The sequence below is a fragment of the Rhinichthys klamathensis genome, unplaced genomic scaffold (genome assembly GCF_029890125.1).
Source record: "Rhinichthys klamathensis goyatoka isolate OS25496 unplaced genomic scaffold, OSU_Roscu_1.1 h1tg000558l_1, whole genome shotgun sequence".
Lineage (NCBI taxonomy): Eukaryota > Metazoa > Chordata > Actinopteri > Cypriniformes > Leuciscidae > Rhinichthys > Rhinichthys klamathensis.
This window is the reverse complement of record NW_026607026.1, coordinates 1,058,373-1,084,961: the sequence shown is the minus strand read 5'-3', so window position 1 is coordinate 1,084,961 and position 26,589 is coordinate 1,058,373. Positions and strand designations below refer to the sequence as shown.

The 26,589-nt window shown below is 40.6% G+C and overlaps 1 protein-coding gene across 1 annotated transcript; it reads left to right on the top strand.

The window, feature by feature from the left end:
• Window positions 1-1,337: 1,337 nt before the first annotated feature.
• On the top strand, window positions 1,338-17,153 carry LOC130073741 (uncharacterized). The gene is made up of 6 exons (XM_056239316.1): window positions 1,338-1,392; window positions 1,568-1,834; window positions 15,941-16,237; window positions 16,486-16,767; window positions 16,857-17,000; window positions 17,100-17,153. The coding sequence occupies exons 1-6, from the start codon at window positions 1,338-1,340 to the stop codon at window positions 17,114-17,116; spliced, it is 1,062 nt and encodes a 353-aa protein (XP_056095291.1). The 3' UTR covers window positions 17,117-17,153.
• Window positions 17,154-26,589: the final 9,436 nt, after the last annotated feature.

The window sequence follows — 26,589 nt, the reverse complement described above, 5'->3', positions numbered from 1 at the left end:
ACGTAGATCTAGTACATAAAACAAGTATCCTAAAGCACCTTTTCTTATCCTGGAACAGTCTTTTGTATTCCATGTCTCATGTAGTTTACCTTGCTATTTCATTTGAGTTTACTAATAATTCAAAAGCTCTGCCTATGTTGATCCGTGTTTTCGTCCTGAGTCGATCAGAATCACGTTTGGCCTGACGAGCTTCAGCAGATAAAACTTTGTTTTGTTTTTTATATTTTTGTGGAGTTTGTGTTGGAGTCTGTGTTCTGCTGGAGGCAGGTCGTTTTGGGGTGTTATCAGACTGCGGTGCCGTCGGTCGCATAGACTGTATATAAGGAGAGCGGCTCGGGAGCGCGCATGCACGTCACATCCGATGGATTTCGCGGTAAATCCGACCCGGAGACTTCACATATAAATATGAATATTGGCCTTCAGAGGTAATAGCAAAACCCGACAAGTGGATCATTGTAATGTGTGATTACAACCCCTTCAAACACAGGCAATAAAAAAAGGATTCATTTTAGAAGAAAAGTTCCATATAGCACCTTTAAGTTACTATTCACGTGATCAGACTGAGGAAAGTGTAGGAAGCCGCTGAATCCATTATAAATCCACTAATTTGGTGGAAATAACAGTGAATTAGCTTTAAGAAGCAAGTACCGCATGGAAAACACATAATTGCATTGAATATTATGAGTAAATTCACACTAATTCTCATGGTGTTGGTCATGCTATTATAAGAAGTCTGTTCTGTTAAGAAGGTGAAATGAAGAAAGGAGGCAAACGAGTGACAAAAGGTGATTTATTTTGATACTGTGATAGAAGAGACAAAGGAATGTGAAGTAATGCTTTAAAAGCAATTGTGTGTAACTGAAATAAACTGGTTGTTAAATTAATAATATCAGCAGAGGAGCTGTGAAAGACCAGATGAGATTCTCCTGTTCTTTATCCTGTTTTACAGGCATCAGTTAATCTGTCAGCCGGCTCTCCTGAGCCAGCCCTGCAACATTATAATTGTACATTATTTTTTCTGATAGATGATGATGTAGGTGTTAATAACTGTAGAAGCGTGTCATCACAGGCGCTCAACGCTTGGACGGGTCGCGGGAATGGGGTTGTTTCATGACAATATGTCAGTCATCGTGTGGTAATGAAAATATGACTAGGCCTAGACTACTTGTTCTGAGCAGGTGTTGTCGGTGAACAGCCTGTAAAACTGTTGGCTAAGTTACAGACACTCATGAAAAACTGATGCTTATTATCTGGGAAACATTCTCTAACAGCAGTCAAGTTGTCATTGTTTGTGTCAAACAAGTTGTGAATTTGTTGTAAAATTAAAACAGGAGATCATGGGTTACTCTGTGCTCAAAGTGATGTTTGGAGCTCCAGTGGTTTCCTCTGTGGGTGAACGAAACTTTTGGAAGATGTTGTGGCAAAATCACGTGATAATTCCAGGATATGCTTTTTTTCATTGGTTGTTGCGTTAAATCTTACCCAGATACAATAGTGCTATTTTCTGAGTGGCTATTGTGTAGCCCCTTTCTTTTTTTTTTCTTTTTTTTTTTGATTGGCTGATAAGTTTGCTCCATCGTGAAAAAGCCCCAGCAGAGACTGTTCTTCCTTCGGCAGCTAAGGAAGTTCAACTTGCCACAGGAGCTGCTGATTCAGTTCTACTCAGCCATCATTGAGTCTGTCTTATGCACATCCATCACTGTCTGGTTTGGTTCAGCTACCAAATCAGACATCAGGAGACTGCAACGGACAGTCCGGACTGCGGAGAGGATCATTGGTGCCCCCCTGCCAACCCTCCAGGACCTGTACTCTTCCAGAGTGAGGAAGAGAGCAGGTAAAATCATCACAGACCCTGGACACCTCCTGTTTGAACTGTTACCGTCAAGACGGCGACTCAGATCACTGGCCACAAGAACATCTCGGCACAGGAACAGTTTCTTCCCACAGGCCATTTCCCTTCTGAACAGTTAACATATCTCCCAAGGCATATGCCTGTAAGTGCAATACTCCCACTGTTTAGTGCAATATCCTACAACTCAGGTGATACTTATATGTAGATTTATTTATTTATAATATTCAAAACACTGTAAATATGTTCATAATCTGAAAATGTCTATTCTGACTAAACCCAACTGTGATACTTTTATTGTCATTTATTTATATTTTTATTGTTTATTCTTATCATTTGTAGAATTATGTTTCTTGTTGTATTTGTATATGTCCACTGGAAGCCTCAGCACCAAAACAAATTCCTTGTGTGTGCAAGCACACTTTGCAATAAAGCTCTTTCTGATTCTGATTCTGATAAGTGGCGGGCTCGACTGAGAACTCCAGGGGAGACGCGTTTGATTTCTGCCGGGTCCATAGTGAGAGCGGCGCGGACAGAGAAATTTTGGCCGCTGCGGAATATTAAATATATTATAGTTTTTCTGCGTGAGAAATACAATGTGTGGCGGGAGTAAGTGACAAAATACCGAAATGGGTGACTGTCACACTCAATGCGTGACACTTGAGAGCCCTCTTTACAGGGTTGTGTAAGCTCGTCATATGGATAAACATCTTCTGCTTGATGTTTGTGGTTGCTGTGTGTCAATAGATTGCAAAATAGCATTTTTTTTCCCCTCCAAGTACGATAAACTCCTGCATGTACACATTGAGAGTACATGCTTTCACTGCACGATTTAGCCGATGGTCCTCACTGCAGAACATGAAATCCACGGGGAGGAGTCGGATCCAGATCCAACTCCTCCCACCTAGCATATACCTAAACCTACCAATCTCCGCCCCCTGATCCCTAAACCCACCCCTAATCCTACCCATCTCCACCCCTTGGATCTTGATCCGACTCCTCCCCGTGGATCTCATGTACTGCATTGAGGTGCTACTGTATTAAAGTGCACTTAGACTGACTACTAAGATATGAGGATAAAATATCTGTTTGACTTCTCATATCTTTTTCTGCTTATGTCACATGAGTGCGTTAAGCAATATCACACGAGCAAGAGTGCTTATTTCCTGAACATCAGCACGATTGCAAATGTGATACTGATTGTATGCAACAGTTCAACAAACATGTTAACATTACATTTTAGACACAATATTAATTTTACTTTTGCTCTGTGTTCCATAAATATAGTTCCAAACAAATCTACAGAAGAGTAGTCTGTCTTCTCCGAGCTACACAGAGCGCTGTTTTATTACTGAATGAACCTGTGTTTTTGAACGAATCACGTAAGTCAATGACTAATTAATAAATTCAGTCACTTGCTTTGTTCCTGGATCAGCCATTTTGAACCAACCGCTTGAAGCAATGATTGAATTAAATTGGATAGAATTTCTTAATATATATTTTATGCGTCCAACTGTCCCTGTCCAACGTAATTTAACATTTGCAGCTTCCTCATATGCAAAAATTCGATAAATAAAAGTAATGGTAAAAATTATACTAATACAAAGCAATACAATTTGATAAGATAACAAAATAAAATAAATAAATATAATAAATCCAGTGTAAAAAAAAAGAAGATAACTAGTTAACATCATTAGGGGAGGGGAGAGTGGAGGGTGGAGGGGGGAGGGGGGGGGATTACAGAACAGTTAGAAAGTCAAAAAGTGCGTATTGGCTTGATTCATAGCATCTATGGCTCTGGGAATTAAGCTTTTCCTCAGTCTTGAAGTACAGGAATAAAATGGCGTAATTCCTACCAGATGGGTGTAGTTTAAAAATATAATGGTAGGCCTATGTATGTGTAGGGACCTTACAGATGCTGATAGCCTTCGTCAGACAATGTGGTCTACAGATATGTTCTAGTACTGGTAGTTCAACTCATATTCTCTTCTGTGCTGGCAGGACAACCCACTGCAGTGGCACTAGCACTAGCTGTGCAGACAAGAAACCACTCAGAAAAGCAGTATGTTAAAGTCCCCCTTTAGTCAATAATTCTATCCCTAAAAACTCATGGTTGATCACCAAAAATTCATTTTTAAAAAATGTTTTCCTTGAAAAAATGTATTAATGCATTAAAACAGCTTGAATGTAACTCTACACCCTTACCACATTTAGTATATGTAGTTCTATGAATATGCGAATGAGCCCCGCCTCCACTCACTCACTCAGCTCAGAGATCCACTCGCTAACGATCACACGTTGATCTGATTGGTTACAAGGAAGTTTGTGATGTCAGAAACACCAGCGATTTCAAACCACATTTTTTGAGACTGTCTTTGGTTCACTGCAGTTTTAAGGAGAAAATACTCAGCAATGGAGTTGACTTATTAATTTGCACATGGTTTGTCATTAAAAACACTCTCTCCACTCTGTCTCCATTGATAAATACTGTAGTGTATTACTGCTTCTGTGATCTCCCAAAATTGATAATTAGCTCCTTGGCTTTCTCTGTTTTGAGGATCAAGTTGTTATCTGAGCACCAGGGGCCTCATGGATCAATCTTGCGAACGCACAAAAACTGCGTACGCCAGCTTTCACGCTCACGGTCGGATGTATTAACAGTGAAATTAACGTGAGAATGTGCGTTCCTCCACGCCAATTTCATGTCTGGCGTACGTACATTTCTCATAGTTTTTGTCCGTTGGCGACTCTTACAGGCAATGAAGTTAAGTTGCAAACATTAGACAACGAATTGTTCTACAAGTCTATCGCACTACCACCTGTGGGAAGCATTGCTATTAATTTGCAATTTATAAAATAATTTACATATTTTTTCACACGAGCCTTATGGGAATATTCGATCAATTATGCAATTAAGTAAGAACATATAAAAGCATATGCAAATTGATACAACCCTTAGTCTATGGCAATGGCAGCTTTGGCCTAATTAGAGGACATTGCTAACGACAGAATCCGAAGAGAACGAGTTTTTAGGGACCACAATAATTTTCTGGCCCAGGATGATGACTGGCTTATCAGCCGTTTCAGATTTCCAAGGGCTATCCTCTTGGAGCTCTGTGCTGAGTTGTGTTCGAGTCTAGAGAGAGACAGCGAGAAGCCACGCAATACCTGTTCGCTTGCAGGTGCTGACAACACTTGGTTTCCTGGCAACTGGTTCTTTCCAAAGGGAACTGGCAGACCGTTCAGGAATAAGCCAGTCGTCTTTGAGCCGCGCAATGCCAGCGGTATGGGTCGGGATCATCCGCATGTCTACCAGGTATATAAGGTTCCCATATGATGCAGCTGACCAGCCAAACATTAAAACGCAATTTGCAGCGATAGCCGGTTTTCCTAATGTAATCGAAGCGATCGACTGCACACACATTGCTATAAAGGCGCCATCTGAAGAAGAATTTGCATATGTGAATCGGAAACATTTCCATTCAATAAATGTGCAGATAATATTGGTTACTTTCGTGGCAGTCCTGTAGTAAATCCGAGTCTCCCACAGCAGCAGATATACTCCAGAGAGTAAAATGTCACCCATAATTGAGGCAACTCTCTGCTCAAAGGATGTAAGATCATCGACCCCTTTACCACTGCCTGTTCTGCCCACACTTTGTCGGTGCGCAGCAGTTCTCTATTTAACGTCCACCTTTATATCAGACCATTTCTTTTTAACCACATTAACTCCACCATCCCGTATCCGGGATAAAAAAACTTCGTTGTGATGTTCGTACGTTCTTTTTATAGACTTCCCGATAAGCCATGGTATCATTTGAAAGCTTAGAATCTAAACTTTACAAAGAATACCATCACTTTCGTTTTTATGATACATATAAAATGAAATATTAGCTTAAATATGCATTGGTCCCAGGCAAAAAAAATCCGCTTTATGATTGCGAAGAAATCTTTCTACAAATATTTATTTTTCATATATTTCACAAAACAGTCAAATCATATATAACAAGAAAGCTCTCATTCTAAGGAATTTGTCGATGTAGGTTATTACATTGTGAGACAATCATAGATCGAAATGTCCTCAAAAGAATCGCGCAGTGAAATACAATAAAACAGAAAAGACAGATACAAGTATCACATTCCTGCTCCGATGTCGGTGTTTTTACAGTGCGACTTTCAGATCCCACCGCATTGACGGCATCAGCCAAACTCTCCCACTCATATTTTTTCCTTTTGTTATTAATTCCGGAGGACAAAGTTCCAAATAATTTATTTTTTCTCGTTTCTACCTCCGATAGTAGCACCTCCGATTCACTTTCTGTAAAGTTTCGCTTCTTGCCATTTTCTTACTCCTTTCTTTTGCCAAAGTGGACTCATTACCATATTTAAATGTATTTAATAAGGGAGGAGACTGGGTGGGGCGTTGTGCTCGTGCATGTGCGCTCATTTTTACGTTAATTGGGATGTACAAAGAGAAAATGCGTGGGATCCTTCGTACGCAGAGATTCATACAGTTAAAGTCAGTTAAAGTATACCGGAATACTCAGTAAGTTTACACCAATCACAATGACTGTTTTAAATGATACGGTGAAGCAGTTAAAACCTACAGGATCACCGTTAGACACTATCCCTGCACGACTAGTGAAAAAAGTGTTCAGTAAGTACGGCACTCCTACACTTCATAAATAAATGCCTTGAGCTGGGAGTGGTCCCTGAGCGTTTAAAACATGCATCTGTGCAACCCATACTAAAGAGGCCAAATCTAGACTCATCAAATCTATCGAATTTTAGACCTATTTCACATCTCCCATTTTTAAGTAAAATTTTAGATAAAATAGTTCTATGTCAGCTTGAAACGTTTTTGAATGAAAACAAAATTTATGATATATGTCAATCTGGCTTCAAAAAATTTCACTCGACAGAAACGGCCCTTGTTAAGGTGCTTAATGACATTTTTTTGGCCACTGACTCTGGCGATTCGGTAGTACTGATACTCCTGGATTTAAGTGCTGCATTTGATACGATAGACCACAATGTCCTGATTTCACGGTTAGAACATATAGTGGGCATTAGGGGCCCAGTCCTACAGTGGTTCCAGTCTTACCTTACTAACAGGAGTTTTTCAGTTAATATTTATAACTACCGATCTGCACCAGTAAAGTTAACACGTGGAATTCCTCAAGGCTCCACACTAGCTCCAATATTGTTCTCGTTATACATGCTTCCGCTGAGTACTATCTTTAGAAAATATGATTTGAACTATCACTGCTATGCAGATGACATTCAAATGTATTTTCCTCTTAATCGCGGAATGACTTTAGAAAAGATAGCCAACTGCCTTGAGGATGTGAAAGCATGGATGTCGCAAAATTTTTTAAGTTTGAATGAGGACAAGACTGAGGTTATAGTGTTTACACCTTCCAGTGTACATGATACAAAAAACATAAATCTGGGTATCCTGACACCATATGTTAAGCCTTTTGTTAAAAACCTGGGAGTGGTACTGGACAGTGGTTTAAAGTTGGATAGACAAGTCAATCAAGTGGTGAAATCAAGCTATTACCAGCTTCGAACCCTGGCAAAAATTAAGTCTATTCTTTCAGTCTCGAACTTAGAAAAAGTTATACATGCTTTCATCTCTACCAGGCTGGACTATTGTAATTCAATCTATATGGGGATCAGGGAGTCATCCATTAACCGCCTCCAAATAGTCCAGAATGCCGCTGCAAGAGTCCTGACAGGAACTCGGAAAACGAGAACACATAACTCCTGTCCTCAAGTCTTTGCACTGGCTACCAGTGCGCAATAGAATTACTTTTAAAGTTTTATTATTAGTATATAAGTCGTTAAACGGGATGGCTCCATCGTACCTCACGGACCTATTGACTGTCCATCAACCACCTTGAGCTCTTAGGTCTGCGAACCTAGGCCTTCTGGTGGCTCCGAGAACTAAACTTAAGACTAGAGGAGACAGGGCTTTCTCTAGTGCTGCTCCTAGACTCTGGAACAGCCTCTCTCCAGAAATCAGAGCTGCACCAACCCTGCTTATCTTTAAAGTGAGATTAAAGACATTTTTATTTGACCTCTCGTATGCAAACTAAATGTTGAAGCAATTGCCCTGTGGTTGTTTTTATTTTTAATTTACTATTTTCTGTGTACAGCACTTTGGTCAACGGAAGTTGTGTTTATGTGTGCTTTATAAATAAATTGAAATTGAAATTGAAATTGAAATACATCTGTTTTTTTTGTGCGTACGCACATTTATAGCTTTGTCCGTACGCAATGTTTTATTATGAATTCAATGCAAGTCTTTGAACATGAGGCCCCAGCTAACTAAGATTTGTACCTCCACTCTGTAGGCTGATTAATCGTTGTTAGTATTCAGACCAGTAGCCGCGTTTCCATTACTGATATTCGCAAAACGTGTGCGATATTTTCTAAATGTTGATAGAAAACTATTGTGAAATGACGGCGTTTCAATTATCCGATGTTATGCGACTAAAACTTTTTTTGTTTTTTTTTCTTCTTGCGATAAGTCATTACAAAAAATCATGGCTACGGATGTTGGTAGGTTTACATATATCGCAGCCACTGCAATGGCCATTATTTTTAAAGGAAGGAGACGTAGGCGTGTTATCCAAGCATTAATGGCAAGGAAAGACCCTTATACTTGTGAGCGACACATATTAGGTTTTTCTGGGGTTTCTCCCAATATCTGCTTCAAGGTCTTGATAAATTGTGGCATTTCTTTGTCGTTTAGAATCCAGTATTTACATAATTATTTTGTCTTTTATGAGTTTAATGAAGAACTCTGTCTCGTCTTTTGTCCAAACACACCATATATCTTTAAAGAATGACCAACTTTTAGGTACGTCAGGTGACCTGTAAATAGAAATATATTTTTAGTTTCCATTGCAGTTTTGCGAAATATTCCTTTTTCGAATTGCCTGAAAATCCACCTCATGGCAGAGTAAAAACTTTTTTGCGATTTATAAGGGAGTTTTTGCGAAACTGACGTGTTTCCATTGGGCATATTTTCCATTTGCGCAATTTTCAGGGTAATGGAAATGCAGCTACTATTGTGTTTCACTGTTTCGCAAACATTACAATGATGTTATTAGAAGGTGCAGGAACACAGTCATGTGTGAAAAGCTCGGGCAGGACACATCCTTGCGGTGTGCCAAATCTCACCACCTGAGGACGCTCTGACAGAAAATTCAGGATCCAGTTACATAATGATGAGCTGAGTGCTAGATCAAGAAGTTTAAGAGTGAGTGGGGATGACAGTATTAAAAGCAGACCTAAAGTCAACATATAACTTTCTCACATGTGCCCTGTCTGTCCAAGTGGGACAGGTTGGTGTGGATGGTCAAGTCAAGTCATCTTCATTTATATAGCGCTTTTAACAATGGATTGTTTCATTCCCAATCCCAGGATGGTCAAAGAGATGGCATCCTCTGTGGATCTTAACATGCAGGGACCAGTCTTTCAAAGAACTTCATTATTATTAGGGCAACTGGACAGTATTCAAATTGCTTCAGGTACTTGTAAATACCTCAGCTAACTGTCCAGCACATTCTTTAAGGCCTGTAGATTTCCATGGATTAATCCTCCGCAATGTACACTGTACCTAATGTGCTCAATATAAGTGTCTGTTCAGTCTCTGCTGCTGGGATTGTTGCACATTTTATGATATTATCAACTTCAAATCGAGCAAATAAGGTGTTAAGCTTGTTAATCAGTCCAGCATCAGAGTGGGAACAGACAGAGTTGCTCTTATAGTCAGAGACATTCCTGATGCCTTGCCACATACTCCGACCACTGCTGAAATGATTTTCAATCATTTATTTGTAGGTTTTTTGGCCTTTTCTATGCCTTTCTTCAGTCTTTGCCGTGCATCTTTATATACTGTGGTAGGGCTGTCAATGAATATTCTAAATTCAAATATACAGGTCCTTCTCAAAAAATTTACATATTGTGATAAAGTTCATTATTTTCCATAATGTAATGATAAAAATTAAACTTTCATATATTTTAGATTCATTGCACACCAACTGAAATATTTCAGGGCTTTTATTGTTTTAATACTGATGATTTTGGCATACAGCTCATGAAAACCCCAAATTCCTGTCTCAAAAAATTAGCATATCATGAAAAGGGTCTCTAAACAAGCTATTAACTTAATCATCTGAATCAACTAATTATCTCTAAACACCTGCAAAAGATTCCTGAGGCTTTTAAAAACTCCCAGCCTGTTTCATTACTCAAAACCGCAATCATGGGTAAGACTGCCGACCTGACTGCTGTCCAGAAGGCCATCATTGACACCCTCAAGCAAGAGGGTAAGACAGAAAGAAATTTCTGAACAAATAGGCTGTTCCCAGAGTGCTGTATTAAGGCACCTCAGTGGGAAGTCTGTGGGAAGGAAAAAGTGTGGCAAAAAACGCTGCACAACGAGAAGAGGTGACCGGACCCTGAGGAAGATTGTGGAGAAGGACCAATTCCAGACCTTGGGGGACCCGCGGAAGCAGTGGACTGAGTCTGGAGTAGAAACATCGCGAGGTTTCACTTCCGGCGCTTTCCGAGAAAGACCGAAGCGCCCGCACCCTCAGATCACTTGGACGTGGCTGTGTTTACAAGAGGTAAAAACGATATAAATACTGTTCGTTTTCTCACACAAACCGCTCGTTTCGTGTCTTAGGCCATCAATGTGTACTTACATTTACGAGTCATTAAATCATGTTTAATTTGGACTTCTCTGTGCATGCTCTTTGAGGTGGTGACCATAGACCTGCATTATATGACTGACAGACAAGAACGGTTTGACCTAAAAATATCAAAATTGAAAATACTGCGGACACAAAGACACCTACATCTTGGATACCCTTGAGGTAAGCTAAAACATATCAAAAATTAATTTCAAAGTGAACTATCCCTTTAAAGTCTTAAGGACAATAACAAATGAGTATGGTTATGTGTGCGCTACACAAAGTATTTGGAAAACTTCTGGAGTCAGCTGTCCATAATACATTTAATAGATACATTTAGCAAAATTATTGTTAAGAGTTAAGAAACTCTAGAAAAAAAATATATATATTTTTTTTTTTATCAAAATGATCGAATATGATTGATAGCTAACACTAATAACACACCAGTAGATCCAAGAAAACAAATCAAATATATTTCTCTCTTCTGCTATTATTTTTTTTTTTATTCTGGGCCAGAATTCATTTGAAAATGTAAGATCAGCAAAAGCTTGTTGATTCTCATGATGTTAAAGGAGACAAACGTGTGAACGGAAACTGTGACTGAGGTCACGACTAGATAAATATCACAGTTCAGTCGTGTTTCAGATCAATCTGAGTGTTTTAGACATTAAGAGTTACTATCGTGGGCTTTTCAGTGAACCGATGAAGAAAATGATTCTCAAATTAGTTTTGCTCTGTTTGTGTTTCTGGCGTCTGGATGGTGAGTTTATGACTTCAGTTGTTTTCCTATTTGTTACCATGGAAAAAAAAATACTGGTTAAAATAGTAAGAGAGGATTAACACTCACTGTTATTCTCATAGAAATAAATGTGAGGTCAAGTTTGATTTGAAAGTTTTTCAAGGTATTCAGTTATTAGTGATTGATTCAGTCAAATATGAAGCTTAAATACCCAACAGCATTAGTCTTAGTTGTAGTAAAATTCTTTCTTTTTAGTTATTTTTCTGTATAAAATCTATTTCACATTTGAATGATTACAAGGATTTTAGTGAATCTTCATCAAACCAACATTAAGTGATTTTAAACTTTTACTCTGTGAAAACTTCTTCAGGTGTGTTTGATGATTCAGTGACATCAGTGTCAGTGTGGGAGAGAAGCTCAGTCTCTCTAAACTCTGGTCTTACTGAAATAAAGGATGATGATGTGATTCAGTGGAGGTTTGAAAACACATTAATAGCTGAAATCAATAAACGGGCCGACAGAATCACTGTATATGATGATGTTCTTGATGGGAGATTCAGAGACAGACTGAAGCTGGACAATCAAACTGGATCTCTGACCATCACACACACCACAACTGAACATGCTGGAGTTTATGAACGACTGATCAACAGTGAGATCAAGCCTTTTACTCTTGCTGTCTATGGTGGTGAGTTAAATATTTTTTTGACCTGTGTTAATCAGCACATCATACAATTATTAATCCAAACTCCATTTTGCGTCTGTTGTTTTATGATAATATTAACTTCAAATTTAAATTTTAAACTATTTACTTTAGTAAACCTTCAAATAACTGTCCTAATCTGTGACGAACCCTGTTTCTGTTTGTTCTCTGTGTGGATGATTCAGGACTGGAGTCAGTGTCAGTAAAGAAGGGAGATTCAGTCTCTCTAAACTCTGATCTTACTGAAATGAAGGATGATGATGTGATTCAGTGGAGGATTAAAAACAATTTAATTGCTGAAATCAATAAGCAGGCCGACAGAATCACTGTATATGATGATGTTCTTGATGGGAGATTCAGAGACAGACTGAAGCTGGATCATAAAACTGGATCTCTGACCATCACAAACACCATATTCAGAGACACAGATAATTATGAACTAGAGATCAACTATAAGAGGATGATTTTCAGTCTCAATGTCTATGGTGAGTTAAATATCAGTTTCAACTGTTTAAATATTTAGGTTAAAGACACTCAAAAAAATGATATGTTGGCTTTACTTAACTTTTTTATGTAAACAGGTTCCACCGGTTCCACATAACTTTGTTTCGTTAAACAAACATAATATGTTCATGTAACTTCAACATCATGGAATTTGGTCATTTTAAGCGACCCAATTAAACTGAGCTAATGAGTTAATTAAGTGAATAACTGAGTGATGATTGAGCATTATTGAAGACACCTGATGTTAACAAGCAGAATCTCTGAAGGAGAAAACCGGAATGTTTAAGTCACCATTATGGAGATAAGTATTTGTTTTAGTTGGGCTCTTGACCATTAACTTATTAACTTTAGATTTTGTTTGGTTGCTGTACATGAGTTATAACAGCCAGATGAACAATGAAATCTGATGGTGTTGGTTGTGATTTAACACAATCATTTGACCTCAATCACTGAACTTATATTGAACCCAATTTCTAAGTTAAGTTTACCTTACTGTCTTTGTAGAGCATACTATTTTTAGCCTTTTCAATGAAATTCAAATTATCAAATCAAGAAATAAAAAATAAACTTCTAAAAAAAATATCCTGAGTAGGCACACACAGACATCAAGAATCAGCATATGAATCTCAGCAATGGTGACAAACAGATCATAAGCTCATTATTTATTCATGCAGCAATGCATGATGGGAGCCATGAATGAGTTTTGATTGGTGGCACCCAGAATGCACTGCAACATGCTTTATAATTGTCACCATTGTTGAGATTCACAGGCTGATTCTTGATGTCTGTGTGTGCTTACTCAAAATATTTTTTAGGAAGTTTCTTTTATTTATTGATTTGATCATTTAAAATTCATTGAAAAGTCTAAAAATAGTATGCTCTACGATGACAGTGCTGCTATTATTCGTAAGGTAAACTTAACTCAGAAATTTGGTTTAATATAAGTTCAGTGACTCAGGTCAAATGATTGTGAAATAATGATTATGTTAAAACACAACCAACACCATCAGATGACCTTTGTTTATTGTTCATCCGGCTGTTATAACTCATGTACAGCAACCAAACAAAATCTAAAGTTAATAAGTTAATGGTCAAGAGCCCAACTAAAACAAATACTTATCTCCATAATGGTGACTTAAACATTCCGGTTTTCTCCTTCAGAGATTCTGCTTGTTAACATCAGGTGTCTTCAATAATGCTCAATCATCACTCAGTTATTCACTTAATTAACTCATTAGCTCAGTTTAATTGGGTCGCTTAAAATGACCAAATTCCATGATGTTGAAGTTACATGAACATATTATGTTTGTTTAACGAAACATAGTTATGTGGAACCAGTGGAACCTGTTTACATAAAAAAGTTAAGTAAAGCCAACATATCATTTTTTTGAGTGGATGCAATAATGAATGCACACACCATTTTGCTTCTTTTTTTTGTCTGTTTTGTTGCATTATATTCTCATATGTTCTCTGTATCTGGTTTGGACTTATTTGACTTATTTCCTGATTTTGTTTCATGTTTGTAGTCTTTTGTAGTTTTTCTTATTATAGTCTCTGATTGTTCCCAGGTGTCTTATCATTATTACCCTCTGTGTGTGTGTATATATATATATATATATATATACAGCTGCTGGTCATATAATTAGAATGTCATCAAAAAGTTGATTTATTTCAGTAATTCCATTCAAAAAGTGAAATTTGGAGATTATATTCATTCATTACTGATATATTTCAATTGTTTATTTCATTTAACTGTGATGATTAAAAACTGACAACTAATGAAAATCCCAAATTCAGTATCTCCGAAAATTAGAATATTACTTAAGACCAATACAAAAAAAAGGATTTTTAGAAATATTGGCCAACTGAAAAGTATGAGCATGTACAGCACTCAATACTTAGTTGCGGGTCCTTTTGCCTAAATTACTGCAGCAATGCGGCGTGGCGTGGAGTCGATCAGTCTGTGGCACTGCTCAGGTGTTATGAGAGCACAGGTTGCTCTGATAGTGGCCTTCAGCTCTTCTGCATTGTTGGGTCTGGCGTATCGCATCTTCCTCTTCACAATACCCCATAGATTTTCTATAGGGTTAAGGTCAGGCGAGTTTGCTGGCCAATTAAGAACAGGGATACATGGTCCTTAAACCAGGTACTGGTAGCTTTGGCACTGTGTGCAGGTGCCAAGTCCTGGTGGAAAATGAAATCTGCATCTCCATAAAGTTGGTCAGCAGCAGAAGCATGAAGTGCTCTAAAGCTTCCTGGTAGACGGCTGCGTTGACCCCTCAGAAAACACAGTGGACCAACACCAGCAGATGACATGGCACCCCAAACCATCACTGACTGTGGAAACTTTACACTGGACTTCAAGCATCGTGGATTACGTGCCTCTCCTCTCTTCCTCCAGACTCTGGGACCTTGATTTCCAAAGGAAATGCTAAATTTACTTTCATCAGAGAACATAACTTTGGACCACTCGGCAGCAGTCCAGTCCTTTTTGTCTTTAGACACTTCTTCTGACGCTGTGTCTTGTTCAAGAGTGGCTTGACAAGGAATGCGACAGCTGAAACCCATGTCTTGCATACGTCTGGTTCTGGAAGCACTGACTCCAGCTCAGTCCACTCTTTGTGAATCTTCCCCACATTTTTAATGGGTTTTGTTTCACAATCCTCTCCAAGGTGCGGTTATCCCTATTGCTTGTACACTTTTTTTTACCACATCTTTTCCTTCCCTTCGCCGCTCTATTAATGTGCTTGGACACAGAGCTCTGTGAACAGCCAGCCTCTTTAGCAATGACCTTTTGTCAGTTTTGCCACAGACTGATCGACTCCACGCCACGCCGCATTGCTGCAGTAATTCAGGCAAAATTGGGAGCCCCTACTAAGTATTGAGTGACACATGCTCATACTTTTCATGTTCATACTTTTCAGTTGGCCAACATTTCTAAAAATCCTTTTTTTGTATTGGTCTTAAGTTATATTCAAATTTTTGGAGATACAGGATTTTCATTAGTTGTCAGTTTTAATCATCACAATTAAATGAAATAAACATTTGAAATATATCAGTCTGTGTGTAATATATATATATATCCAAATTTCACTTTTTGAATGGAATTACTGAAATAAATCAACTTTTGGATGATATTCTAATTATATGACCAGCACCTGTATATATATAGTTGTTATAGTTGTCAGTTCTGTTACTTGTGTTTAGTTCTAAGTTCTTTGTTTTGTATCTTATTATTATTATTGTTTCTTATTATTATTATTGTTTATTGATAAATCCCCTGCACTGAGATCCTCTCCTCGTTTTCAAAGTTGACTGCCTAGTTACATATATTATTCACTTGAAATTTACATTTTGAACTATCATGAAATCATGAAAGTCTTAATCTGTGACAAACCCTGTTTCTGTTTGTACTGTGTGTGTTTTTGGTGATACAGATGACAACTTAGTGATGGAGGGAGATTCAGTCACTCTAGACTCTGATACCGAAATGAAGGATGGTGTTCGGATTTTGTGGTTGTTTGGACCTGAAACCACTTTAATAACTGGAATCAATAAACGGCCCAAAGGCATCACTGTATATGATGATGTTCTTGATGGGAGATTCAGAGACAGACTGAAGCTGGACGACCAAACTGGATCTCTGACCATCACAAACACCACAACTGAACACACTGGAGATTATAAACTACAGATCAACAGTGTGATCAAGAGGTTCAGCCTCACTGTCTTTAGTGAGTTAATTATCACTTCTTGTATTTATTACAGCTTTTAAAGTCTAAATCTAGACAAGTATATTATCATTTTGCTATCAACATATTGTTTTATTGTTAAAATGGTTTAGGCTTGTATTTAACTTTCTATATCAGATTGTTTTAAATGCTCTACTTTTGATAATCTCGGTTCCTCTCGATGTTTCTTCCTCGTCTGCTTGAATATCTTTATTCATCCTCATTTATCTTTATTCTCTCATATTTTCCAGCTCGTCTGCCTGTTCCCATCATCAGTAACACTTCACACTGTTCTTCATCGTCATGTTCATTGGTGTGTTCATCAGTGGTGAATGTGAGTCATGTGACTCTCTCCTGGTACGCAGGAATGAGTGTATTGTCCAGCATCAGTGCGTCTGATCTCAGCATCAGTCTCTCTCTACCTCTGGAGGTGGAATATCAGGATAAAAACCCCTACAGCTGTGTGCTGACCAATCCCATCAGCAACCAGACCACACATCTGGACATCAACACACTCTGTCACACATGTGCAGGTACGACAGCACTGATATTAGTTGATGTCAGCGCTGATATTAGTGTTTATTGACTGATCTGATCTCAGTTTGATGTGTTTATTCCTCAGACTCTGTCCACTGTTGTGGTCCTACTGAAGCTGTGATCCGATTGGTCCTCTCTGCTCTGGTGGGCGTGGCTACTGTCATCATTCTGGTTTATGACATCAGATCCAGAAGAGCTGAACGAGATCAAGCACATATTCACACATCAGGTACATGATTGATGATGTCATTTCTCACAAACTGATTTTGAATATAGTATTATTTCTGAGATTTATTCATTTATGGATTTATATGTTCATCTTTTCCAGGAAGTATTGAAATCTAAAGCAGAACGCTGAACTTTTAAGGTTCTTCAAATGTGAATTTTTTTGTTCTTGTGTTTTTGTCATATATATACTGATGATTATTTCAGATTCTGACCTCTTTCAGCGTCAGAATTTTTAAAAAAATCATATTTGAACAGCTTTGTTTATATTTCTCTTTGATACAAAAAATGCATAAAGAGACATATATCTCACTTTACTACTGCTGTATATTTGTCATATGTATTTGCTTGCCTTTATCAATAAAGCTTTTCACTCTGAGGTTCATGAGTCTCTCCATATTCTATTGCATTTATTATGTTGAGCGCCTCCTGGAGAAAAAGAAACCGCTTTGCATTGTGGTAGTTTTTCCCCAAGGCACCTGACTGAGGTTTACCTGTCTCCAGTCGACACCCAAGCGTCTAGTCAACACTGACGTCAGCTGAGTCGGTCAACGTCATGAGCCCTACGAATTCTATTAATTGGGAATAAGGTCTCTACTGTTCCACTAACCTGCTGCACAGCATTAACTAGACAGACTCCAGACAATGCCTTCCAATGTGCTTTAATCACGGCTGGAGGACCTCAGACCAATTTCAGAGAGAATCCCACCAGCAAAAAGAATATCACCATTTTTATAGAATAGGAGCATTGGCAAAAGTAACATGATACATTACATAATTATTCTCAAATATGATTAGTTCTACATTTGTATAATCCAGCAAACCCTTCTGTTACTATGTAAAAGGAAATCTGGATTTCATGATTACTCAAAATCATGAGTTTATAAATTTAGATATCTGTTTCATTTCCCCTTTTGTGGACATGCGTTTGTGTTGGTCTTTGATGGGGATTTCCTTCATTGGAGTCTTTGCCTCAAAAGGGGGTATCATCCATCAGGCATAATCGTCACATATATAGGTTGTAGACATGATATAAAATTATGCAGTTGAACGATATTTGGTTATAAGTCTAAATTTGGTTATAAGTTTAAATTAATCTGATGCATTTTGATCATGTAAAAGCAGTCTTAGTCGTTTTTTAAGAGATTTCCACGAGAGGTCCCTCGGAGGTCTTTAAGAAGAAAGACCTGTTTTATATATCTGTCTTGGGGGTCAAAAAACCTCTGGCATTATCTTTGTGGGGCTCAAGATTTGCTATCTCTTTAGTTAGCTTAGACTTAATGCCCACTTCATTAAGGTTCTAGATTTTTCTTATTCAAACAAATTATCTCTGTGGGCAAGTGATGTAATCGGTGTGTGGCACACCAGTAACACTAACTATCTCAGCAAGCCTACCTGTGCCTGAGTGGCCATTGAATTGTTTTTAGCTGTGGTTGGCACATAATAAAAAGGAGGGGAAAAATCAAATATTGCATAAATCTATACAAATTCAAATGTATAAATTTTTTATCAGTGATTATTGACTTATCAGTATGTTAGGAGTTCTTAACTCTTGCAGAGTTTATGTCCACACCTGATCAAACTCATCTGCTTGTGACTTTCTAGTCAGTAAACCAAAATAGCTTGATTAGCTTGTTCAGGTGTGTCGGACTAGGTTTGGTGCTAAAGTCAGCAGGACAGTGGTCCTCGAGAGCCAGAGCTGAGATCCCCTGCAAGATGTTCTGAACACGACAATTCAGAGATCCAGAATGACTGCTAGATTGATCACTTACAACAGTGGTGTCCAGTCCTGGTCGTGGAGGACCAACGTCCTGCAGAGTGAAGTTCCAACCTGCCCACACACCTGCCTTTAGTTCCTGGTGATCCTGAAGACCTTGATCAATGGGTGATCAATCCCCGGCTTGTGTCCAAGTAGTGCACTTACCCATGGATCACCCCTCTTGATCCACAGCCACCTTGATGTTTTTTTTTTCCTGTAGCTTCTGTGATGTTCTTGGTGGCTCTTCTTTCCTGCAACCCTCTAATACCAAGGAGACTGAGTGTCCGGTGTAGAGACTGTCTAGTGAAGTCCCTGCAGCCTCGCTCAATGGGCTTGCAGTGGGCCCTCCACCCATACCTTCTACATTCCTCTGACAATTCGAGATACCCTTCTTGTGCTCATGGGCCTCCCCTATCCCGTCTTCCCAAGGTACAGTAAGTTCCAACATGATCACTTGCTTGGAACAGTCTTACCTGCTTCCCTAGGTAAACCTTCAGCTGGCAGTCACAAGCTGAGGCTAGCAGCCCATTTGAGGCCCTGGGCTCCACAAAGGCAATGTTGTGCCTTACTGGGAGCTGATGTTTGCTCTTTTGGATTGCGATGCAGATGGTGTCAGCTACTGCCTTCAGCACCTGGTCATGGCACTACACTTTCCTCCCCTCTTCCAATGCTTTTGGGCAGCAGCTCAAGATGTGCTATAAGGAACCTCTTGCCAGGTACAGTGGGCATGCTGGGGTATTGGCTAAACCCCAGCAATGCAGGTTGGCTGGGCGTGGAAGGAGACTCCTTCACCGCTGGTTCCGACCAGTCCAGAGATTTCTTCACCGCTGGTTCCGACCAGTCCAGAGCCTTCTTCACCGCTGGTCCCGTCCAGCCCTGAGCCTTCTCCGCTAGTCCCGTCCAGCCCAGAGCCGTCTTCACCGCTGGACCCGTCCAGCCCAGAGCCTTCTTCACCGCTGGTCCCGTCCAGCCTGTCCAGCCCGTCCAGCCCTGAGCCTTCTTCACCGCTGGTCCCGTCCAGCCCAGAGCCTTCTTCACCGCTGGTCCCGTCCAGCACAGAGCCTTCTTCATCGCTGGTCTTAGCCAGCACAGAGCCTTCTTCACCGCTGGTCCCGTCCAGCCCTGAGCCTTCTCCGCTAGTCCCGTCCAGCCCAGAGCCTTCTTCACCGCTGGACCCGTCCAGCCCAGAGCCTTCTTCACCGCTGGTCCCGTCCAGCCCAGAGCCTTCTTCACCGCTGGTCCCGTCCAGCCCAGAGCCTTCTTCACCGCTGGTCCCGTCCAGCACAGAGCCTTCTTCACCGCTGGTCCCGTTCAGCCCAGAGCCCTCTTCACCGCTGGTCCCGTCCAGCCCAGAGCCTTCTTCACCGCTGGTCCCGTCCAGCACAGAGCCTTCTTCACCGCTGGTCCCGTCCAGCCCAGAGCCCTCTTCACCGCTGGTCCCGTCCAGCCCAGAGCCTTCTTCACCGCTGGTCCCGTCCAGCCCAGAGCCCTCTTCACCGCTGGTCCCGTCCAGCCCAGAGCCTTCTTCACCGCTGGTCCCGTCCAGCCCAGAGCCCTCTTCACCGCTGGTCCCGTCCAGCCCAGAGCCCTCTTCACCGCTGGTCCCGTCCAGCCCAGAGCCTTCTTCACCGCTGGTCCCGTCCAGCCCTGAGCCTTCTCCGCTGGTCCCGTCCAGCCCAGAGCCCTCTTAACCGCTGGTCCCGTCCAGCCCAGAGCCCTCTTCACCGCTGGTTCCATCCCGCCCAGAGCCTTCTTCACCGCTGGTCCCGTCCAGCCCAGAGCCTTCTTCACCGCTGGACCCGTCCAGCCCAGAGCCTTCTTCACCGCTGGTCCCGTCCAGCCCGTCCAGCCCAGAGCCTTCTTCACCGCTGGTCCCGTCCAGCCCAGAGCCTTCTTCACCGCTGGTCCCATCCAGCCCAGAGCCTTCTTCACCGCTGGTCCCGTCCAGCCCAGAGCCTTCTTCACCGCTGGTCCCGTCCAGCCCAGAGCCTTCTTCACCGCTGGTCCTGTCCAGCACAGAGCCGCCTTCACAGCTGGTCCCGTCCAGCACAGAGCCGCCTTCACAGCTGGTCCCGTCCAGCACAGAGCCCTCGCTGCTGGTCCCGTCCAGCCCAGAGCCCTCGCCACTGACGCCATCCAGCCCAGAGACTCCTTCACCGCTGGTTCCGACCAGTCCAGAGATTTCTTCACCGCTGGTTCCGATCAGTCCAGAGACCACTTCACCGCTGAGTCCGAAGAGGTTGAAGAGTCTCTCCACGTTTTATTACATGTATGACGTTGAGCGCCTCCTGGAGGAAAATACACAGCTTTACATTATTAATACATTATGTAAATGTTTACATGATTATCAATTTCATCACTTTTATATTTTTAAATGATTATTAAATTATAATTTTTGTATGTCTTAAAGATTTCCTGGCATAAACTAAATATTTATTTTATTTACTCATATTAATCTAATGAGTTTGTTTCCCCATATGAGCTCCCTTTCACACTTCCAGGGTTCCAGAGTTTTCACGACTTTCTAAAATGGGGAAAATAAACAGAGATTGATTACGGTTAGAAGAGAGAAGTCAAATCCACGTCACTCCCTTGGCAGCTGTATTATAAACACTTATAGCATTTTTTTTGGTAACACTTTACAATACGGGTGCACTAATATGCATTAATTCATGTTTAACTAATGCATAGATAATCATGAGTTAATGTATGATTCATGAAGAACTAAACCATTAATTAATGATTACTGCATCAGCAAACTAATAAAGAGTCTATATGATTAATAGATTAAGTAATACATGAATTGCTAATTCAATGTGTCATTGTGTATTAATTCCTTAATAACCTATTTTGTTAACTAATAGTGTAAATTAATGTGTTAATTACCACAATTAGTCAAATCTATGCACTTCAACTTCCAGTTGTCTGCTTTAATTAATCATTAGCTAATGATTTGCAAAGGTATCATTATGTTATGACTTAACTTGTTGAGGCACATCACTATTAACTAGTCATTTAGTGAGTGTAGTAATTTATACATGAATTTGCACTAACAATGAAGTAATTAATCATGTATTAATGCATATTAGTGTACCTGTATTATCTGGAAGTTGAAATACAACGCTTTGGCTCATTCTGGTAATTAACATATTAATTAACACTATTAGTTCAAAAATGAGTTATTAGGGAATTAATTCACAATTACATATTTAATTAATAACAATTCATGTATGAACTAATACATTAACCATACAGACTCTGAAATTGAATTAGTTCATAATGTGGTAATCAATAATGAATAGCTTAGATAATCATTAGTTACACATTAATTCAGTATTATCTGTGCATTAGTTAAGCAATTAATTAATGCTTATTAGTGCACCCGTATTGTAAAGTGTTACCTTTTTTTTTAATGCCAAGGTAATAAAACACAATATATATTGTTATGAATGTACATAAAATTCATATCACTTTTATAGTTATAAATAGGATGTTAATAACTGGAAGCACGTCATCACGGTATGTGAATGCTTTTCCTCTCCAGCAGGGGGCGCTCTGCACTTAACAGGCTTTCTGGTCTTACTAGAGACACTGGTGCACTAAAATATTGACTATTTTTAGTCTATTTTTTTTTCAACCCATGTCTACGTAATGACCAGCTAAATAGCTATAAATTTCACATCTGTTTGTGTTTGTGTGCAAGCCACTGCGGTAAATAGGTTGCCTATAGACGTGCACTTGTTCTGGGTAATAAACACATGGACGTAAACATAACATATAACATCAACAGAGCTGTCCAGTTTGGCCAAGTAGAGGTAACTGCAGGCTGGAGCAATGGGCGTGGCGAGAGGTAGGGGCGTGGCAAGAGGTAGGGGCGTGCCGTAAGGTCTTTACAATTGGACGCGAAAGCTTCCTGATCCGCATAAAAGCGAGCCATAAACTTAATCACTATTGACCAACAAATAATTATACAAGACCAAATACATTTATTTCACTGTAAAAATATCAATAATGTGTTACCGAGGAGTAACCGTTCCTTCCAACAAGGGAGATAAAAAAACTAACTTCAATGTACTCACAAAAAAAAGGGATTTATTGATAAATAAACAATACATATCAAATCAAAGAAAAGGTACATTGTAGAACAGAAAACTCATTCCCCCTACACGGATGTTACCAACCAGCCAACCCCCTACAAACCCCAATACAATCCCAACTTGGTCACACAGGACAATTCAAAATAAAACAAAATACATTACACAAACAACCCCAAAATCATATTAAATAAAAGTACCGCACACTCAAAACAAACCAAAAAACAATGACACTACAACCTTAAGTCTCATGCAAATAAATAGTTTATGTGTTTTAAAGCGTCAATATAGTACAGAGAGTACAAGGGTTGGCTAGCAACACGAGGCTGGGAAGTGATATACAAACAAGGAACAAGAAAAAAAGAAAACACCCCGTTAGCCAGTACGATTCACAACATCTATACACTCATTGCGCTGGAGGCATACAGCGCACATGCAGGTACTGGCTAAACGGGGAAATCAAAACAAAAAACAAACACACGAGGAACAGCGATCAACTAAACCTAATACAAAAATACAAAAACACAATTAACAATACACAAAAATAACCACAAAACGTATTTTGTTTACTTTAATCTCATTAGAAAAATAAAATCAAGACACTTACAAGCACTGTATAAAAAAACCTCACATTACCTGCGACACAGCCCCAAACCCTGGACTAACTTCCAAGATAGGAACGGGCGTGACCAAATGACCTACAAATACACAATGTTTGCGTCTGCATTAAAAACAATTCCCTAATTAATAAAACAAGGCGTCCTAAATAGGAAACAAAACAATCACTATTTATTTAGCCTACCTGCTCATCAGACCGATCACGCACAAACCAACATGAACGTCACAGGACAGCACGATGTTTGTGTCTGCACTTAAAACATAATTCAGTAAAAAACAAGCTTTGTAAACCTAACACAACACAATAAATATTTGCTTGGCCTACCTGCTCAACCAGACCGCGTCTGTGCACCAACACACAAAGAAGTGCTACCAAACAGCACAACTCCAAAAAAGATTGGACCTCCTCTCTAGGCCTCCCTACAGGTGCCTGCTTAAAAACCCTACCTGGCCACACCCTCTACTAATTGCCACCTCACCGGCTACATTCTTCCCCCCAGAAATTAATCGGCGACCCGCCGATGCACACACAAAGAAGTGTTCTCATTACCATAAACAGCATATCACATCTGTCTCTGGGACTACAACTCCTCCCCAACTACGGGTGCAACTGCAGCTCGAGGCAATCTATAAGGGTTTGAATGCCGACCCGCTGTACTTCTCCTAGAACGCCTCGGCTCTAGGGGTTGAGCCTCTGATACAGGGGAACCCTCCAAGGCACTATCCTCACCCGTCCTAGGAGGTGACCCATCACAATCATCTTGCAATAATATACATGAGGCCGAATCACTATCTGAATCAGTGGTAGACCCACTATTCAAGCCAACCGCTTCGGACACAGTCGAGTCTACATCATCTAAGACAGGGTCAATAAACGCCTTTCGCATTTCCATCCGATGGACCTGCTTCACAGGCCCAGCCTGAAACACAGGAGCAACAGAATACACAACGCCCTGCTCTCCTGGTTCACGCACCACCTTATACAGACATGAATCATACACATCCTGAATTTTATGTCGTCCACGATGATGGCTTTTGAGATAGACCAACTCGCCTTCTCCAAGACCCTTATCATTTACTCTATCCTCATCACGTCTGTTACGACGGGCAACCTTTTCTCTCAGTCTCTCCTGTACCTCACCGTATGCTGCCTGAAGCCTACCTTGATGTTCCACGATCCACTGCTCAGGTGTCTCTGCAGTCTCTTCCAATTGATTATTTAACAAGAAATCAACTGGTAATTTGGGTTCACATCCAAACATTAAAAAATACGGGCTCATACCAGTGGAGTAATGCACTGTGGTGTTATAAGCGTAAACAAGCTGTGGCAGATGTTGAGGCCACCGCCTCTTTTTCTCTGGAGGCAAAGTCCGCAACAAATCATGGAGAGTACGATTAAACCGTTCGCACTGCCCATTTCCCTGTGGATGGTACGGGGTAGTGCGACTCTTCTGTATACCATAAACCTTACATAACTGACTAATAAGGTTACTTTCAAAATTTCGCCCTTGGTCAGAATGCAGACGACAAGGGACCCCAAATAAATGGAACCAATGCCGGACCAAAACCTCCGCCACAGTACTTGCTCGCTGATCCCGAGTAGGGATGGCCTGAGTGAACTTAGAAAAAACATCAGTGAGCACCAACACATTCTCCCTCCCATCACTTGCAGGTTCCAACACGGTAAAATCGACAGCCAAAATTTCATGAGGCCGGGATGCTTGTAGTGTTCCCATAAAAGACCTCACTTTTGGTTGAACCGCTTTAGCGAGGATGCACCGCTGACATTCCCGACACCACTGCTCCACATCTCTCACCATCCCTGGCCAGTAACAGCGACGCTTCACTAATTCTACCGTTCGGTCTCTTCCTTGATGCCCATGACTGTCATGCAAACTACAAAACACCTCCCTTTGAAGTTTTTGAGGTAACAGTAACTGATATATCTCTCGATGACCATCAGGTGTGTACACTAAACGATATAAGCACCCATCCTTCTCACACAATCGGTCCCACTGCCTAGCCAGTTCCTTTACCTCTCGACCCCCACCAGTAAACTCTGAAGAACGCAAAACGCTACCTGCCTCCCAAGCCTTGGCAATAGGGCCGATAACTGGGTCTGCCTTCTGCAAATGAGAAAGATCTACCTGTGAACATCCAGGCAATGCAGCAACCTCACTGCCACTCACCACTACCCGCTCTGGAGATCTTCCCCTCACCTGCTGCTGTAACAGTTGGGGAAGTTTGGTTCCTGGAAACACATTGTTCATGGCCTGTCGAGACAGTGCGTCCGCATTTTGATTAACCCTTCCTGGGCGGTACTTCATCACAAAATTAAAAGAAGCCAACTGGGATAACCATCGCTGTTCAAGAGCACCCAACTTTGAGGTCTGCAGGTGACAGAGAGGATTATTGTCGGTATAAATAACAAAGTCATTCCCCAACAAATATTCTCTAAACTTATCACATACAGCCCATTTTAGGGCCAAACACTCCAGTTTCATGGAGCTATAGTTCTCCATATTCCGCTCTGTCCTCCGCAGACCCCTACTGGCATAAGCAATGGGACGAAGCTTACCACTCTGCTCCTGGGATAAAACTGCCCCCAAACCCTGATGGCTTGCGTCTATCTCCAGAACAAATGGCTTACGGAAATCTGCATAAGCAAGCACAGGTGCAGTAACCAGCTTTGTCTTTAATGTTTGGAAACTGTTCTCACACTCTGCATCCCACACAGAGGCTAAAGGCAGCCTTGGAGTCTTGCCCTTTCTTGCAGAACCACTCAATCTTGTTACCAATTCATGAAGAGGCTTAGCCAGCTTAGCAAATCCATCAATAAACCGGCGATAATAGCTGGCAAAACCTAAAAATGAACGAAGCTCTGCCAAGTGTACTGGGCAACTCCATTCTTTTACTGCTGCCACTTTGTCGGGGTCAGTGGAAACCCCCTGCTCAGACACTAGGTGCCCCAAATACTTCACCTGCTTCTGAAAAAAACTGCATTTGCTCAATTTAATCTTAAGACCTTCCATCTGCAATCGCTTAAAGACCTCCTCCAGCCGTGACAAATGCTCCTGTACAGAAGAGGAAAATACAATTATATCATCCAGATACAAAAGCAA

Excerpts from the sequence above, each read along its gene's own strand:
- LOC130073741 (XM_056239316.1), top strand. The coding sequence starts at position 1,338 with ATGGGTTACTCTGTGCTCAAAGTGATGTTTGGAGCTCCAGTGGTTTCC. Across the intron at positions 16,238-16,485 it reads GTTCAGCCTCACTGTCTTTA|CTCGTCTGCCTGTTCCCATC; the intron begins GTGAGTTAATTA and ends CATATTTTCCAG. Across the intron at positions 16,768-16,856 it reads ACTCTGTCACACATGTGCAG|ACTCTGTCCACTGTTGTGGT; the intron begins GTACGACAGCAC and ends TTTATTCCTCAG.